This window comes from Diadema setosum, chromosome 13, assembly GCF_964275005.1.
Source record: "Diadema setosum chromosome 13, eeDiaSeto1, whole genome shotgun sequence".
Classification (NCBI taxonomy): Eukaryota; Metazoa; Echinodermata; class Echinoidea; order Diadematoida; family Diadematidae; genus Diadema; species Diadema setosum.
The window spans coordinates 35,299,017-35,315,372 of record NC_092697.1 but is presented as its reverse complement, the minus strand read 5'-3'; the positions used below and the strand labels follow the sequence as shown (position 1 = coordinate 35,315,372).

Sequence of the window (16,356 nt, the reverse complement as noted above, 5' to 3'; positions counted from 1 at the left end):
CCAGGGACAATATTGTACAACCAGTATTGCATCTTCTATCCGTATATGCGTATATCGCGGATACGAGTATGAATGCTTTGTACTGTTTTTGTTGTTTCTTTTTTTATCGTGTCGGCGAAGTAAAAAGTCGATCTCCCGCTTCCTTTTTTTTTTCTTCAGTCTTTCTGTCTGCAAAATGTGTTTTTTCTTCTCTCGTTACCAGTCAACGGGATGTGACGAATTTTAGTGAGTCTTTATGTTCTCTTTGATATTTTGAGGTCCAGTTCCAGGAATGGTTTTGCATGGCATGGTAAAATTTTACCATCGGGGGGAAATGGGCCAATTGGATACAATGTTCGATTAAATATACGAAAGCATGTCTAGAGGTGGGTTTCAAAGGGATGATCTTGGTTCTTTTTTTTTTTTCTTTTCTTTTCTTTTTCTTTCCTCACGAAAGTGATGCCGCGCCGCGCGTATACGTGACGTCATGTGCCAAGTTCCGGCAGTGCTTCATCCCATAATACACCACGCATGTAAGAAATATCCGTGATGTCTGTACACTGCTTTCAGAGCAGGACTACGGCACTAGGGCTCCATTTGGCCGCTTAGAAATGGTCTAATGCCGCCAACCCCGAGCCAGATAAAGGAGCTGCTGCTCACGGCTATCGACAAAGATGATAATGTAAGCATGTATATATGATATTTTACTCTGCTTCCTGTGATTTTAGCTTGGAATCGCCAACGTTTCTCGCGTGTTGAGTTCACAATGGTGATTTGCCATAGCCAGCCGCATGCTCATCGCGAACGATTTTTCCATCGTGAAGATCGCAGATTTCGCCGAGATTGCAGCTCGAATAACACTTGTCAAAGAGTAGAAATCCGATGAGATTGTAGCTCAGTTCCCATAGATCAAAGTGGTATATTGCACGTTTGACTCTGAGTTGGTTTAGCGGTTGAATTTTGCATGGATCCGAATGTTGTCGCGTTATCTTAGACCGGCGAAGGTTCCTGTACACTGTAAGCTCGCCTGCCGCAGAATGAAGTGTTGACCCAAACGGGGCCTATGAGAGGTCTCGGGGGGCGCATGCGCAAGCGAGATGTGAACCCACGTCGTTGATTATTTCGTGACAATTCGTTGCGACCTCTTTCCGCTGGCGTCAACGCAGTTTACGTGCGTGGAAGATATGCTGCTGTTGCTCACTCATAGATTGCCCGGGTTTGGCGGCGACGGGTGGCTCGCCTTCTCGCAAAGAAGCATTCCGCCCCCATTCGAATGTACGAGAGCATGTCATTTCCACACAACTGTACGTGATGATATGCATGTCGCGGACCGGAGATTGTGTACGTGGTAGTAGTGTATCCAAATTCAGTGTTGCTTTAGTGGAAAGCTTGGACATCGAATAATTGTCGTAAAATTTAAATGCTAATAATATTGAAAGGCTGACCTACTGCTATAGAAATGAAACTTGGGCTTCATTCAGGATGATGTAGATATAGATGGGAGTTATGGCTGTATGAAACGATATCTAGATGATTTTGCTCTTTGTTTGCAAGGCTGGTTTCATGATCTAAACGGCATGGCCAACCAGAAAGGTGGTACATTCTATCACTAGAAACCTCTAGAACCGGTCTATACAATATGCAATCAAATAATGAACCTTCACAATACCTAGCTAATATAAACAGTACAGACACCAGTGTCTTTTGTAGCACATCCTGTAAGGTGCTGAGTGAAAGGAAGTGAAGGTTACTTGACTCCCATTGTCATTAACACTGAAGAGATAAATCTTTTATATCCAGATTTTAATACTCGGTGGAAGTGCCAGTGTCCATGAACAGACAGATTTGTTCACTACTCACAACTTTTAAGTTTTCCTACAGTTTTATGAATGAAAAGCATCAGACGTTCTTATTTCTGGGTTTTTTTTTTCACATTTTCACCCGGAAGTGGCAGTAGAAAAAATAGGAGATTAGAATGAAACCTTTGAGTGCGGTATTAGCTGCTTTGCCTTTTTATTTTTTTTTTATATTTTTTTGCTTGTCGGGTGAAGAAACCTGGAAGTGGAATAAGAAATTTTTTTTTGCTTGTCGGCTGAAGAAACCCGGAAAAGGCACCGGAATTTTTTGCCTGTCAGCTCATGAAACTCGGAAGTGCCCCCCATTTTGAAAACGTGTCACCAGCAATATTAAATAGTAGCTAGTGGAACAATATAACAAATGATTCTGACAAAACTGGGTTTTTTTTTTTTTTTTATGAAAAGTGCATCTTCCCTTGTCTTGCTAATTAATGTTATTTACACATTGTATGTTAAACCCTGAGTACAGGTATTATTTCAGCCGCCTTCTGCAGGAGGTGAGCAATGAGTGTTTTCATGTTAACTATGATATATCTTGGTATGGGAACATGCTTTTAACTAAAAATTACAATTTTTCCGAATTTCATGATAACATACAGAAAAATTGTGAGGGTATGACATTAACTCGCTGATATGATTGTTTATAAAGACTGTCTACATATGAATAAAAAAAAATGAAATAAAGAAGAAAAAACAAAAAAAAAAAGAAATGTTTTCTGCAAAAATGTGAAATTTCAAAATGTCATATCTTCCTTATTTCTTATCCAATTTTTGTTGTTTTTGTATCATTCTGTCAGGAATATTTTTCTCTTTCTTTTGAAGTTTATTTATTTTTTGGAGTGGATTTCTTCTTTAAGTCTCAGTGGCATTTGTATTGAATGTGCATTATGATGGCCCTTCCAAGATACACTACAGACAGTATGAAGATAGGTAGACAAAGAAAAGCATTGCCCACAAAGTATGGTAACAGAAAAGTAAACAACTTTTTCTTATTTAAGTTTGGCTATTAAGTGGCCTTTCATGTGGTAAAGGCAGTTGCAGACACAAAATTTCATATAAATGACAGCTATAAAGGGTAGACTAACAAATAGTGGAAGAAGGCTGTAGACACTTAAGATGATTTTCACAACAAAGAGGGTGATGGTACCAAGGTACAATGTATTGTAGATGCATAAATTCAAAGACAAGACATGTTTTTTTTTTGAGATGGAAAGTCGCATAATTGGTATAGGTCAGCCAAACTGCATTGTTTACAATCCTTGAGATATTTTGGAAAGACTACTTGAGGGAGGCTGTCTAAATTGGTTAGGTGATGTGGTAGATTATGCATGTTTCTAAGAGTATTCTTAGCGTGTGAACTAATGAGAATCAAATTGATTGCCCGAACTAAGCAGAGGAAGAAGAACGCACATTGCTGCGGACAGCAATTGCAAATCCCGAAACAAGTACATTGGACCGGTAATCAAGACTGAAATCAATACTATGAGACAGGAACTTGTCAGAGTTGCATGGTATGCTATAGGCTTGTCGGCATGTGGGACTTCTTTCCTTTTCTCAACTATTTGGTGTGTTTGTGATGTGGAGTAAGGCTGAAACTTTACCATAATCTATCTGATGATGATTCTGCTCTGTAGTTCACCAGAAACTATGCGCTGTAAGACAACAGTTGTGACGAGATACGACTTGGCCACAAAACAGTGAAAATACAGTCAACCTTGCTTAAGTCAACCTCGCAGAAGTCAAATAGTCGCCTTAGTTGAAAGTCTTTTCAAAATAAGTCCTCCTCTCTTTATATTCTATTGATTTTAACCCCTCATAAGTTTAATTTTCTCTGAGTGGAAGCTATTTCTTCAGTCCAAATAGATTTGACTTTAGGCAAGGTTGACTGTATGAAGGACTTTGTTTGCATGTGAAATGAATGAATGTCAGCACTGTTCCCAAATGACTGTATTTTTGTCTTCCTTACATACTGTGATATATATTCTTGTGTTTGTTTGATTTTATTTGTCTTTGTGACAGATTGTCGACATGGGAAGTGTCACTAAAGCTGTCACCCTCTTGGAGGGCAATCCAATCACCAAAGATGCTCTGGAGGTTAGTGAAACATATTTGGTAAAAACTTTTAAAAAAAAGGATGAAAAATAAAATCTTTATGTCATTGATTTGTGTGATTTTTGTTGTGATACATACATATCGTCGCTGGGGTGGCAAGACCTTGTATCTCAAATTTTGGTGAAAATGACTTTTTTGCATTAGTGGTCAAATAATCGGTTAAGTGATGTCCTGTCCAAATCCCAGCTGTCTTACCCCCAAAATGAAGCCACCACGGCATGTCAAAGGAACGGCTATCCCATTCAGTATAGTGCTTTGGCCGCCATGTTTTTTGGCTCTCCTGAACATTTGACATTTTTGAGATCCGAGGTCTTGTCGCCCCAGCGACGATATGGCCCTTTGAACAACAAAGGGCTGAAATGAACATGAATTCTTTCCTCTATGCTCTGAACTAAAGTCTAAAGGACTAACTCTGTGCGATTCTAGTAAAATGAAATGCTGTGGAGTTTTCTTGTTAATTATTGATCGTGCACAATGATCTAATGCTTAGTCACTTTTGCTTATATTCATGTGCTGTGGCTGTTAATCACTATTATATGCCAAAAATACTGGTATGCCTTTACCAAATCATTCACAGTGACAAATTTGTGATACCAATATCAATAGAAATATCAATTTTATACATTTCCAGACTCTACGCAATCATGTGGTATAATTTCATGTAATATATACGTCTGTATGTATTAGTTCTTTGTTTTATAGAGATGTTAAAAAACTTTGTGGAGACTCTTAACCAGAAAACAGAAACATCAAAATAGTATTGAGAGTTACATATGTTTATAGTATGTATTGAAATTCATTTTTTTTTTTCTGACTGCTTTTCCTTTGCAAGAACATTTGCTCTTGATTATTGATATTTTTCTCCGTTTCAATTCAAGGAAACAAGATTGGGGAAGATCATCAACCTTATCCGCAAGAAAACGTCAAACAGCGCAATAAAGAAGCGATGTGCAGCACTAATTAGGCAGTGGCAATCCCAGTTCCTGCAAAAGACTCCTCAACCACCAAAGAGCGAGTCGCCTGCACCGAGTCAGGATGACAGGAAAGGTCAAGAGGGGTTGTCCACCACCGATGGACAGAAATCCAAGCCCCCGAAACAGACAACAAACACATTGCCGGTGGACAAGAGCAAAAGTGAGAATCAGCGGCGGAGAAAACGGGAGGCCGAGTCGTCACCTTCCATATCTCCCTCCTCCAGAGGTCCTCCGCAGAAAAAGTTAAGCTCTTCCCAGGGCAGGTCACCATCGTTGGTAGGGGAGGGAAATGGACAGGACGATTCAAGTTTGAATGGGATGTCGGTGAAGGAGGAGAGAGTACGTGTCAAGACATTAATCAAAGATGAAGTCCAACCATCATCTCCAAGGTCACGAGTGTCTTCTCCTTCGCCAAAGCCTGGCAGTAGTAAGGAAAAAGGCTCACTGAAGAGGTTAAAACAGGAACGATCCTCGTCACCGAAGGAAAGGACAAAAAATGTAGCAACTAATTCATTGTCCCCTGGAACCTCTAGAAAACATGTTCTTGTGAAAAAAGAGGAGAAAGTATCTCCCGTTGTAAGTAGTGCTAAGACCGATAGGAAACCACATGTTTCTCCCGGAGCAAGTAACCAAAGCCCCGCAAAGAGAAGCAAGACTGCAGCTAATGCAAAATCACCAAGGCAATCACACAATGCTTCCCTATCAAACTCCCCTCCCGCAAAAGCAAGGAGCTCTGTCATGGAGGTTCCAAGTGTCTTTGGAATGGACTGGGAAACCAACTTCAGTTCCGTGGGGAATGAAGTGGATTCGCAAGCACCGTCGCAGTCACTATCCATATTTGATTTGGACTCCAGTGAAAGGTTATCACAGAGTGTCTCTCCCGGCGGTATATTTGAAATGGGCCGTGCTCCATCGCCGCCAGTGGAAGAGGATTACCCCATGGTTCCAGCCGCTTCCGTTGAAACCTCTGCAGCTGAAGATGAGCTCGAAACCAGAGAGACGGAGTCCCCAGAGAGCCCCAGTGCTGGGTTCAGTGGGCCAGTGGCCCGGATGGAGACCCTGGAAGATGACCCGGTGACCCCGCCTGCGCCAGTTCCAGAAGGAGACATCGATCGCATACACAACGAGCATTGGGAGGGCGTGAACGGGTGTTACAATAACAAGGGAGAATGGTCAGACTGGATGCAGTGTGTTGTGGTTAACACGGAGGAAGACACTTCTCTACAAATCTTACCTTATGTATGCATTGACTAACGAAAATGCAATTGTAAAATTGTTATTACAAAAAAAGTAACAACACATAGATCTCTATGGTACAGAGCAAAACTTACTTTATATTTTGAGCTGTATAGAGACATATGAAGAGTAATATGAAATCATGATATGCCAGTCCCCCTGTAGATACTGTGTACAGGGAAATGCAACCTGTTTCCATTACATTTGTGTCATAAACAAATTGTTTTGAGCACACTAGTTTGGCAGTCCAGCTCAGGTACTCCACAGAAATTAGCTGAAGTATGTGACCTCATTCTTCCTTAACTGCTCAAAATCCTTGAGCCCTTGTCTTATCCAGTGAATAGAATGAAATGTTTTGACAGTAGCTTCAATAACATTCATTGGAAAGAGAGAAGTTTAGCCTTTAAATTTATTTATTATTGACAGCTGTGTATTACAGCTCAATTGCATCGTGATAAATTTCTTGGGATGTTAAACATTTTCATTGTGGGTATGCACTTTGATGGATTCTTGCTGTGTAAGCCAGTTCACAGTTCAAGCAGTGGTCTACAATGACCTCTGAACAACAGAACTTACAAAACAGGGGTTAATCTTATATTATAATTAGAAGAGCATTTGAAAACAGCAAGCAGTAACTGGTAATTTACATACAAAAAAGCTGCATGAATGGCTTTGGTTTAATATCAAGAATACACATTCACCTGTACATTCCGATATGCACCAGCGCACCAAGTTCATGAATATTTAAAACATGCTTTTATGAAGACCGTACCTATCCATACCTCAGATACAATCTAATTTCAAGAGAAGGTCTGCAATGACCATTCAACTACACATGCCTAGACTGTAACTGTGAACTGGCTTATTAGCAGTAAGATAAAAGGGGCTGGAAAGGATGAGGATTGTAAGATATAAAGTCATTTTGATATGAACATCATGTATTTTCATAGATACCAGATCACATGGACTGTGAGCCTCATGGATCTTGAAAAGAATGATGATGTATTTTGACCTGTTTGCAAGCCCCAAGTAATATTTAATTGTGTCATTTTCCATGAAAGTTTCCGCCCTGTGATATTTTCACACTGCCCCCATTTCTCCAAGCTACAGACAATGACAGAGATGTACATGAATGGGACTGTGTCTGGAATGATAATAGAAAGCAGTTGAACATATTTTATGTAGTCTTACTTGACCAGTATACATGTGTCCTTTTCATACTGTTGTCTTCAGCTGTGATATTTGTAGTCATACTGTGACTATTGGGGAGTACCTGTACTTCTGATGGTAGACATTTTGAGTGGATGGTTAGCCAAGCAAGTGTAGATCTGCATCAACACAAAGAGAAAGGTTGGTCTAGGCTTACTGTGCATATATGCCCCAAGTGCTTGGGGGGGGGGGGGAATCCATGCTATCCCCTTGCTGTGAGAGCAGCAAATATAGCCATTTAATTGTTTTCTGTCTTTTAAAAAACCAGGAAATGTATTCCAGTCTTCTATGCAAATTAGCTGGATTGGCAGCTGTGTGGGATGTATGCACAGCGAGCTGTGAGGATAGGAACGTGTGCTGTCTGGATCATAGCAACCTTGCGGGATGGATGGATGGAAATTAGCTCGCTGCAGGATCAGTAACTCCGGAATGTTGCAGCAAGGCTAGAGTAGATTACTGTATATGCTATATATTTAGCAAGTCTAAATTTTTCGTGAATCGGGACTTTCCAGCGATTTCGCGAGTGGTTAAATTTGCGATCGTGGGGTACAGTACCGAAGGGAGAAATGTATATGTGCATGTCACATATCGGGATCAGAGTTGATATTTTCGCGTGTTTTTAAATTTGCGAATAGCATCTGACTGGCGAAATTTGCGAAAATACAAACCCCGCAAAATTTTCAGCGTATACAGAATGTGAGAGATGCATATCCCTACAGCAATCGATCCACAGAGTTTGTAGCTCTGTTGTCAAGAAGGTTCACACAAAATTAGTTTGACTGAATTTTTGCAGTCGATCTAGACACTGTCTCATCTGCATGTGCTTCTGTGAGTTCTGTGATTTTGAATATCGTAGTATGCAGAAATAGAGATAATGCCAAACATTCAGGAGGATTTAGCTGTATTATTGGGTCTGGTGCAAGAGTTGAAATAATTAGCCGTCCGTAAAACTTGCAGTGATGTCATTCCATTCCTGTGATCCCAGAATAAGTGAAAGAGTTGACTGAGGTGTCGGGCATTCATTTATCCAGTGAGTTTGCATTAACTCGATGAAGACTAGTCCTGAGAATACTTGGGCAGGTGTCTATGGAAAACGTGTGTCACAGCAAAATCAGCTAGTCCTCAAGGGCTAACAATACTGTCCCTTAGTGCCCCACCTATATGGACCTGTTCAGCCTTTGAGTTAATATGAACATGCACCAAGCGGTAAATCCAGTAAATAACTGCAGTGCACAACTGATGAGTGTTTAGGACTTTTGTGCTGCCCATGAATGTTGAGCGCTGAATTGCAACAGGTAATTCTAATCATTTGCATGCTTGAGCGAGAGGTTGCGTAGAGCTAATGAAAAGAATTAGCAGAAATCAGCATCGCTTACAGTTTCCTTATCTACTTGTCTTTCCCCCCTACCCCTTTATATATTTTGTCTCTTTGAGGGAAGAGGGGCCAAGTTCACAGAACTGTAAGCTTGAAAGACAGCATGCTCCCAGAGACAAAATCATATGGCATGAATACAGTATATTAGAAGGAACATATCAGTAAAACTGGATGAACATAAAAGAGAAAATGTGAGCATTTGAATATTTGTAAGTCAGCTAATGTGCTCTGCAGTTGGAACAGGACTTTGACATTGCTTGTGCAATACGTCCAATTTGCTCAGTGTGGAATTCAAGATATGTCTTTGTTTTTTAATTCCACCAAAGGCTCATGAAAGATGTTGTGCCTTTGCACACATTTTCTGGGACAAAAAGTTTATTTCGCACAATATAGCAAAACTATCTCATATAATTGGTCTCAAGTACGAACTAAAGGTAAAGCGATATATCGTGACAATACTGAAAATGCAGCTGGACAACTGATAATCATGTCCACTGTAACTTTAATGATAACATGTCCCAAGTGTAGTTTTGGGGAATCAAATTGTAACCATTTTTAAAGTGCCCTCTTTCATTCACACTCTGGTGGTCTTATTCTGGATTATAAGGAAATTTTCAAAATCAACTTTTGAAGAACAGGACGCTTTTGATATGCTTTGTCTTTACCAACATGTACTTAAATACGCTTTAAGAAAGTAAAAATAACTGAAAGTACAAAAAACATATTTGCCGTCAAATCAAACTGGGGTGGTGTTGAGAAGGAGGGAGGAAGGGTAATACAAAGTGAGACAAACAGTAGGCCTATGTGGGGTACTAAAGCAACATTGGTGTATTTGTGTTAAACAGCGTTTTCTATTCTGGGTGTCTTTGTTTTTGGAGCCATGTACCATTGTGAAATCAGGCACCCAATGGTGAGACCATGTTCCATCTTAATGAAGTTGTGTGCCAAAATGTATTTGCATGAATACATCAGAGATGCATGATAAGTTTTGCTTAAAGTCTTTGAATTTCTATGTTATGTCTTCAGAGCTGTAATTACTTATTTTGTGAATTTGATACAAATATTTCCTGAAAGGAGATCACAATTTTAAGCATGACAGTAGGCAATAGTACTGCAAAATTGAAATCATTTGGTGAGCTGTCTGTATCCTTGATTGTGCGTGAGAGTATATTTATTACTTTACAATGTTGTTTGAGCTGTCTGGAGTACCAGTATTTTATTTTATTTTCATTTTATTCACAAGTAATATTTGATATTCACTAAACAAAGGACATGCGTGGGAAAGTATCATTCAGTCATTGCTCTAAAAGCTGAAAGTGGATTACATGGAAGAAAAAGCTTTAGTTATTTGTACAAATGTTGAGAAGCTGAAAAGAAAAAAATAGACAACATGTTTGCATATGAGATATAAAAAAGAAACAAACTTATATTTCAATCAAACTTTTGACAATTGTGTACTACATGACTGTTCTATTCCTTGTTTTTCTTTTCTTTTTCTGAAGACTTGAAAATGCACTTGCAAAATGCCCTCGTCCATGTTGGTAGTTTTTAGCGCTAACAGTCTTCGGTAATTTGTTATTATTCTGCGGCATTGAAAACATTATTATACAAGATTTGTAAAATTGAACATTTAGGGTAGAATTAGTCAGTTCCACTAAAATATCATGACATTTTCCAGTTTAATTTGGGAAGTTTTTCCCTTCCCCCTCCCCCTGTGGAAATTACATTAACAGATACTGAAAGCCCTGGTATCCACTGATCTTTGGACACTTTGTTCATAATTATCGAAAAATGCTGGCTTGAATATTAACTTGTAAAATATTGACAGGATAGACTAGTACATGAACATTTCACTGAATACCTTGTTTGCCTTAAGCTGCGGGCATGGATACTAGTATACAGGACACAGCATTGAAACAGGGATATTTCTGAGGTGGCTAAGTTCTCTTTCTGGAATTTTGTTCTGCACTCAAATTTGTTCCTCACTGGTATTTGTTCATACCCTACCTCCCAACAGTTTTACATTCATATATAAATGGAAATTTTGACATTTGACATTTCTGTTTTTCCCTTTTTTTTTTTTTTTTTTTTTTTTTTGAGGGGGGGGGGGGTTATCTAGGCTTCGTCTCGGAAGTGTGAAGGTGTTGGATTGTGTACATATATTCTGGGACCACAAATGATTTTGAATGCAATCTGAATTCACATTTGACATACATGCCTCAGGTTGACTATCTAGCTGCAGATACCAGGCCTTCATTCTGACATCAGACAGATGTGAGTGACATGTATGAGGTTTACTCATAGATGTAATCACCATGGCTTGATTGTACAAAAGTAAAAAGCTGCTCCCACATGTTTAAGTTGACTGGAATTGATAGAGTAAAAGTGAAACGACGAGGCGGAACAATTTGTCATGAGAAGTGGACATAGCAAGAAAGGTTCTGGAATTTCACACTTTCACATGTTTTTGTGAAATGCTGTTATTAGCCACAATATTGGCCACTTAGATCTTTACTATTTTATTTTTTTAACTGAAATCAAGAGGAATAAATGATATGGACTATATATCCATTTTCACAACGAAGCAGTGGAACATTAGTTGCTTGATGAATGACCAGAAATCATATTTGAATGGATTAATCAAAAGGAGAGTCCTCTAATGTGCATATAATTGCAAGATGCTGTGTTTATTTCTTGGAAAGATGTTATGCTTTGAAATTATTTGATGTAATTTTATCTTGGATTCTAACTGAAACCTGTGCTTACGTGTAGACCTATATTTGAATTTACTCACTAAATATAGGTAAACTTTAAACAAGGGGCAGCTTTTCACTTCAAGCATATCAACCGAACATAAACTGAAGTAACGCCCATAATCATCATTAATAGTCAGTGATATGATGATCACTGTGTATTTATACATCTCTAGCGCAAACAGCATTATGCCGATGTATGACAGAATTGTCATGTAGTGGTTTAATCCAGATTCTTCATATTAGTGTCTGCTACCTGGAGGTAATTAGTACCGTAAAACGAGGAATGTTCGCGTGCATTTTAATTTCGCGAGAGCCAAGATTTGAGAAATTAAATGCACATGAAAGTTCTTGTCTACACTATTATGCATTGAATGCCAGTGGCAATTTGTGAAAATTTCATGCCGTGAAAAAGGCCATCGACTCCAATTCACAAAAATTTCATGCTGCGAATATATCATGTTTTACAGTAACAGGAGCTGCGGTGATTTTCTTTTGGATTGCTCAAACCATTGTCATCCAATCGGCTCATCTACTCATAATTGTGTGTTTTGTTTTGTTGGTAAGCACACTGCAGATATCATTCCCCACCCCATAGAGAACTGCTGGGCAGGTTGCAAGTAACTAAAGTTATGATCCCATCCTCCTCTAAAGAATGGCACTACACCAACAACAAATTGTAACCAATGATGTTGTATTTTGCCTTCCATAATGGACATGTAGTTATGCTCCTCTGGAGTGACCGATTCACTTTCTTGTTTTTTTTTATTTGTTTTGTTTGTCTTAATTTATTACTGTTCCTATGTTTTTCTCTACTACTTCTTCTCTCATCTGTTATGGTGTCGGGTCTGTCTCTCCTAAATCACACCTGTTGTAAAATTTGTCAACCAATGTAAAGATGAGAATCCCACAAACAGTTGGATGATTGTAGAATATGTAAAGATGGGGAAGATATTTTTGTATTGGATATGTTTGCAAATGGCTATAGATAATGATATGCAGCAGGGCTTCAGCTGAAGATTTTAGTAATCACTTTGATGTACTAGTATGTATTACCAATGAGCTAAAAATTGTAGTTATATAGAATGGGAAAGAGGAACACAAGGAAGACAAAGGCAGAAAAGAAAAATAAACAGGCAATGCAACTGCAATGCATGTTACCTTTATGCATTTGATTTATCACTGCAGAGGGAAGAATTTTCAGTTCATCCCCACATTATACCACAAATGTTCAGTAAGGTTAGAATGTAATTGATATACTATGTTCTGATATTGTACATTCCTTGTGTTTTTAAGGCATTAGAATACACAAAACTTTGCATGATGTAGGTCATTGAACTATTATGATTTAAAAAAATCCAACAGTATTTGTTATGTCCAGAGATTTCCCACTTCAATAAGACTTCCCATGTCGAAATGAATATGCTGTTTGGACAAATTGAGCTTATAAGTAAAAACAACAACAATAATTAGTGTCTTTATGCTTACAGAAGTTTAGACTGTGAGGCTGTCATTTCACTTTATCTACTAGCAGGTTTAAGTTTGAGAAGTAATTTGATGGCAAAACCAGAGAGAAATGTATAATTTTGTAGATTTAGATTAAAAAAGGAAGGTAAGAAAGACGGTCCTTCAGTAGCTGATGAAATAAGTATTTGATAATGACTTCACATTGAAATATAGCACAGAAATGGAAACCAATAATAATAATAATAAAAATAAAAAAAAAATCCAGCAGTACAGATCATAGGAATGTACTGCAAATGCATGATGTATTTATTATGCATTTGATGTGTAACTGCAAAATTACTTTCATGAATTCCTGAAAAGTTTGCTGTACATGTGTATCTCTGCACAAAGGGCATGAAAAAGTGCAATTATAAGAGATTCTGAAACGCCTTATTAAGGTTAAGGAAATGCCCTGTGAAATGAGTTTTCTTTATCAAAAGGCATGTTTGTTGTTCTGTTATGAATTTTGGTTTTAGCGTATACAAAGAGCAAAAATAAATAAGTAAATAAAGATGAAGAAAGAAGAAAAGAGAACAACAAAATGTTGATTGTGGTGTGTTTAAATGAAATCGATATTTCCTTCATTTTCAATGTTTTTTGTTGTTGTTTTTTTGTATTGATGCTTTAGACAAAAGACCAGGGTGCTGTCTGTGTATTTCCTATGAATTCTTACCTTTATTCATACTTTGATAATGTTGAACTTTTGTATTTCTACTCTTACATGCCAACTGAAGCGTGGCAGAGTATGTGTTGCGTTCGTGACTTACCGTACACATTTGTAATATATCTTTTGTTGTTTATCTCTTGCTGATGAGTTGCGCGAATCCCTTTCAATGTATCAAGAGAGTTGGAAGTGCGGTTTAATTGATTTTGATTTGTATGGAGTAAAACTGGAAGAATGTTGGGCAATATTTGGTACTGTGTGTGTGCCTTCTTGGTTTCCTTTTTTTTCCTCCGAAGAGAAATAGCAACACTGTTGTTTCAGAGATCCCATAGATTTATTTGTGTTATGCCGATATTAGCTGATTTCCTGGAAATTGAGCCACTTGCATGCTTCTGCATGAGATTTTTTTTTAAGGGCAAGTATGCTGTGGTAACTTGTCATCTTACGTGTATGTGTATATGCTCCAAAGAGCTGATTATGATACAGATTTTCATTTTGAGAGAAAAATAAATACAAAGTCAAATAAATGTGATCCTGATCTTTCCTGTGCTTGTCATTAGTGTGCTATAATACACCATTTGTCTTTGTACATATCAAATGCAAGCTGTAAAACTACAGTGTACATTGGCATTTGAATGAGAGTAATAAAGAATAGTTGTTGTTTTTCTATGAAACCAATTATAAAACGACAGCAAACAAACCCACCAAACTTGTTGAATTAACTGTACATACGTATACTACAGTACTCTGTTCTACATTAATTTATGAATTGGGTGAAATTGACATGGAATATTGAATTTTCATGTGCCTTCATTAAAAAAAAGGATGTGGGTGGCAGAAATTGGATGAAGAAGGGATGTCATCATTTCACGATGCACTCATCTCATTTGTGCAAAAACTTCCCAAACATTGTGAAGACTCCCAAGTACATGGTTGTTGCAAATGTCACTGATTTCCAAAATGTACATTTTGATGATTTATTAAGTTCAGGTCCAGTTTAGATGAAACCTCCACAATTTTGTTGTCTGGTTTGACTCTTATGTGGAATTGTTAACTGCTGCCAAGAGATAATTTCAGAGTTTCAAATACAAGGTGTAGGAATCCAAAGTTCCATCACATTCCTTCTTTCTGCCCCTATCAGTATATTGCACTTGCTGTTACCTAAAGGGGAATGAAACAGACATATAAAAATATAATATGTAATATATAATATATTATATATCATATATAATGTATGATATATAATGTATAATATATGATATATAATATGTAATATGTAATATATAATATATTATATATCATATATATATATATAATGTATGATATATAATGTATAATATATGATATATAATATGTAATATATAATATGTAATATGTAATATTTAATATATAATATATGTATATATACAATTGTGTGTGTGTGTGTGTGTGTGTGTGTGTGTGTGTATGTATACATATGGGTTGAGTAAATGTGGCACTATTAGTAGAACACATGCGTGGAGTTTGAAGAAATTTGACAATCTGTTGAAAAGTATGAATTTTTACAGTTTTGATGCCTCCATCGCTAGATGAGAAGGCTACAACAGTTTGTGATGTCACGCACGAACAACAATATAAAGCCAATGTAAAGCGAATTTCACAATCTGTTTTAATGAAAAGTAATTATTCCCTCCTCTTGATACTGACATAGAACCGTTTTCTGAAAGACATATCGTCAGATGCTTTTTCATTATACTAGAAAAATGAATGTATATTTAATTCTTGTTATATTTTCTTTAATCATTGTCATTGTATGACATCACAAAATTCTCTCATCCAGCAATGGCTGCACCAAAACTTCGAAAACTCTTAATGGATTGTCCAATCTTTTTCAAACTTCACTGATGTGTTCTGCTCTCATTATATTTGCTGCACATTCACTCAATCCGCATATATATGGGTTTCATTTCACTTTAAAGAAAAATGTGTGAATCTTCCTGTCAATAAGATCCAAATTAATCATTTTCATATTGCAACTTAGGAATTGCTTATCAATTCAATTATCTGAGATCAAATTTCGAATACTCTTATTTCACTGAAATAAAAAAGAAAATTACTACTATAATATTTTTTCCTGTCTGTATAGCATAGCAAAACTTCATAGACATCGAGTGGGGGTCGAAAGTAAAATCACATCTTTGCGGAGCAAAACAACATTTGAGAACAGCACAAAGTTTGATGAAAACAATTTTCTCTACAATTGGACATGGACCAAAAGTGAAATAGATAGGTAAATTCCTGTTTGCATGTTTGCACCTGATCTGTTATGCACTCGATATATTTCCTGTATACCACTGAGGCCAGGATCACAGTACACATCAACAGGTTACAGACCGACTGTTTTTGGTTTCATTTATTTATCTCATAATCATTTGAATAGGCCTAACCAGTTTCAATTATCTTCTTAATCTGTTGATATGGACAGATTGAACAGTGTAAACTCCGCTTAATCACGCGAACAATAGAAAGCTACGCTCAAGAAGAGTGTTAGAAAGGGCACGTTCACAACCAAGTTCTTTGCTCGCTGTATACTTGCATTGCTGTGCTCGAGCATTACATACTGCTCGAACTCGCTATGTACATTTTTAGCAGCGACAGCGCTGAAATACGGAATCAACAAAAACAAAGGAAAGGTAACACATGCGTAGACGTA

General features: G+C 37.5%; 1 protein-coding gene across 1 annotated transcript; it reads left to right on the top strand.

Annotated features, from left to right (window-relative positions):
• The first annotated feature begins 538 nt into the window (after positions 1-538).
• LOC140236759 (uncharacterized) lies at positions 539-7,330 on the top strand. The gene is made up of 3 exons (XM_072316688.1): positions 539-661; positions 3,855-3,929; positions 4,826-7,330. Exons 1-3 carry the CDS (start codon positions 599-601, stop codon positions 6,173-6,175), a joined length of 1,488 nt encoding a protein of 495 aa, XP_072172789.1. The 5' UTR covers positions 539-598; the 3' UTR covers positions 6,176-7,330.
• Positions 7,331-16,356: the final 9,026 nt, after the last annotated feature.

Bases quoted from the DNA above. Each gene is read 5' to 3' on its own strand.
- LOC140236759 (XM_072316688.1), top strand. From the start codon at position 599: ATGCCGCCAACCCCGAGCCAGATAAAGGAGCTGCTGCTCACGGCTATC. The intron at 662-3,854 runs GTAAGCATGTAT...TCTTTGTGACAG, and splicing joins CTATCGACAAAGATGATAAT to ATTGTCGACATGGGAAGTGT. The intron at 3,930-4,825 runs GTTAGTGAAACA...TTTCAATTCAAG, and splicing joins TCACCAAAGATGCTCTGGAG to GAAACAAGATTGGGGAAGAT.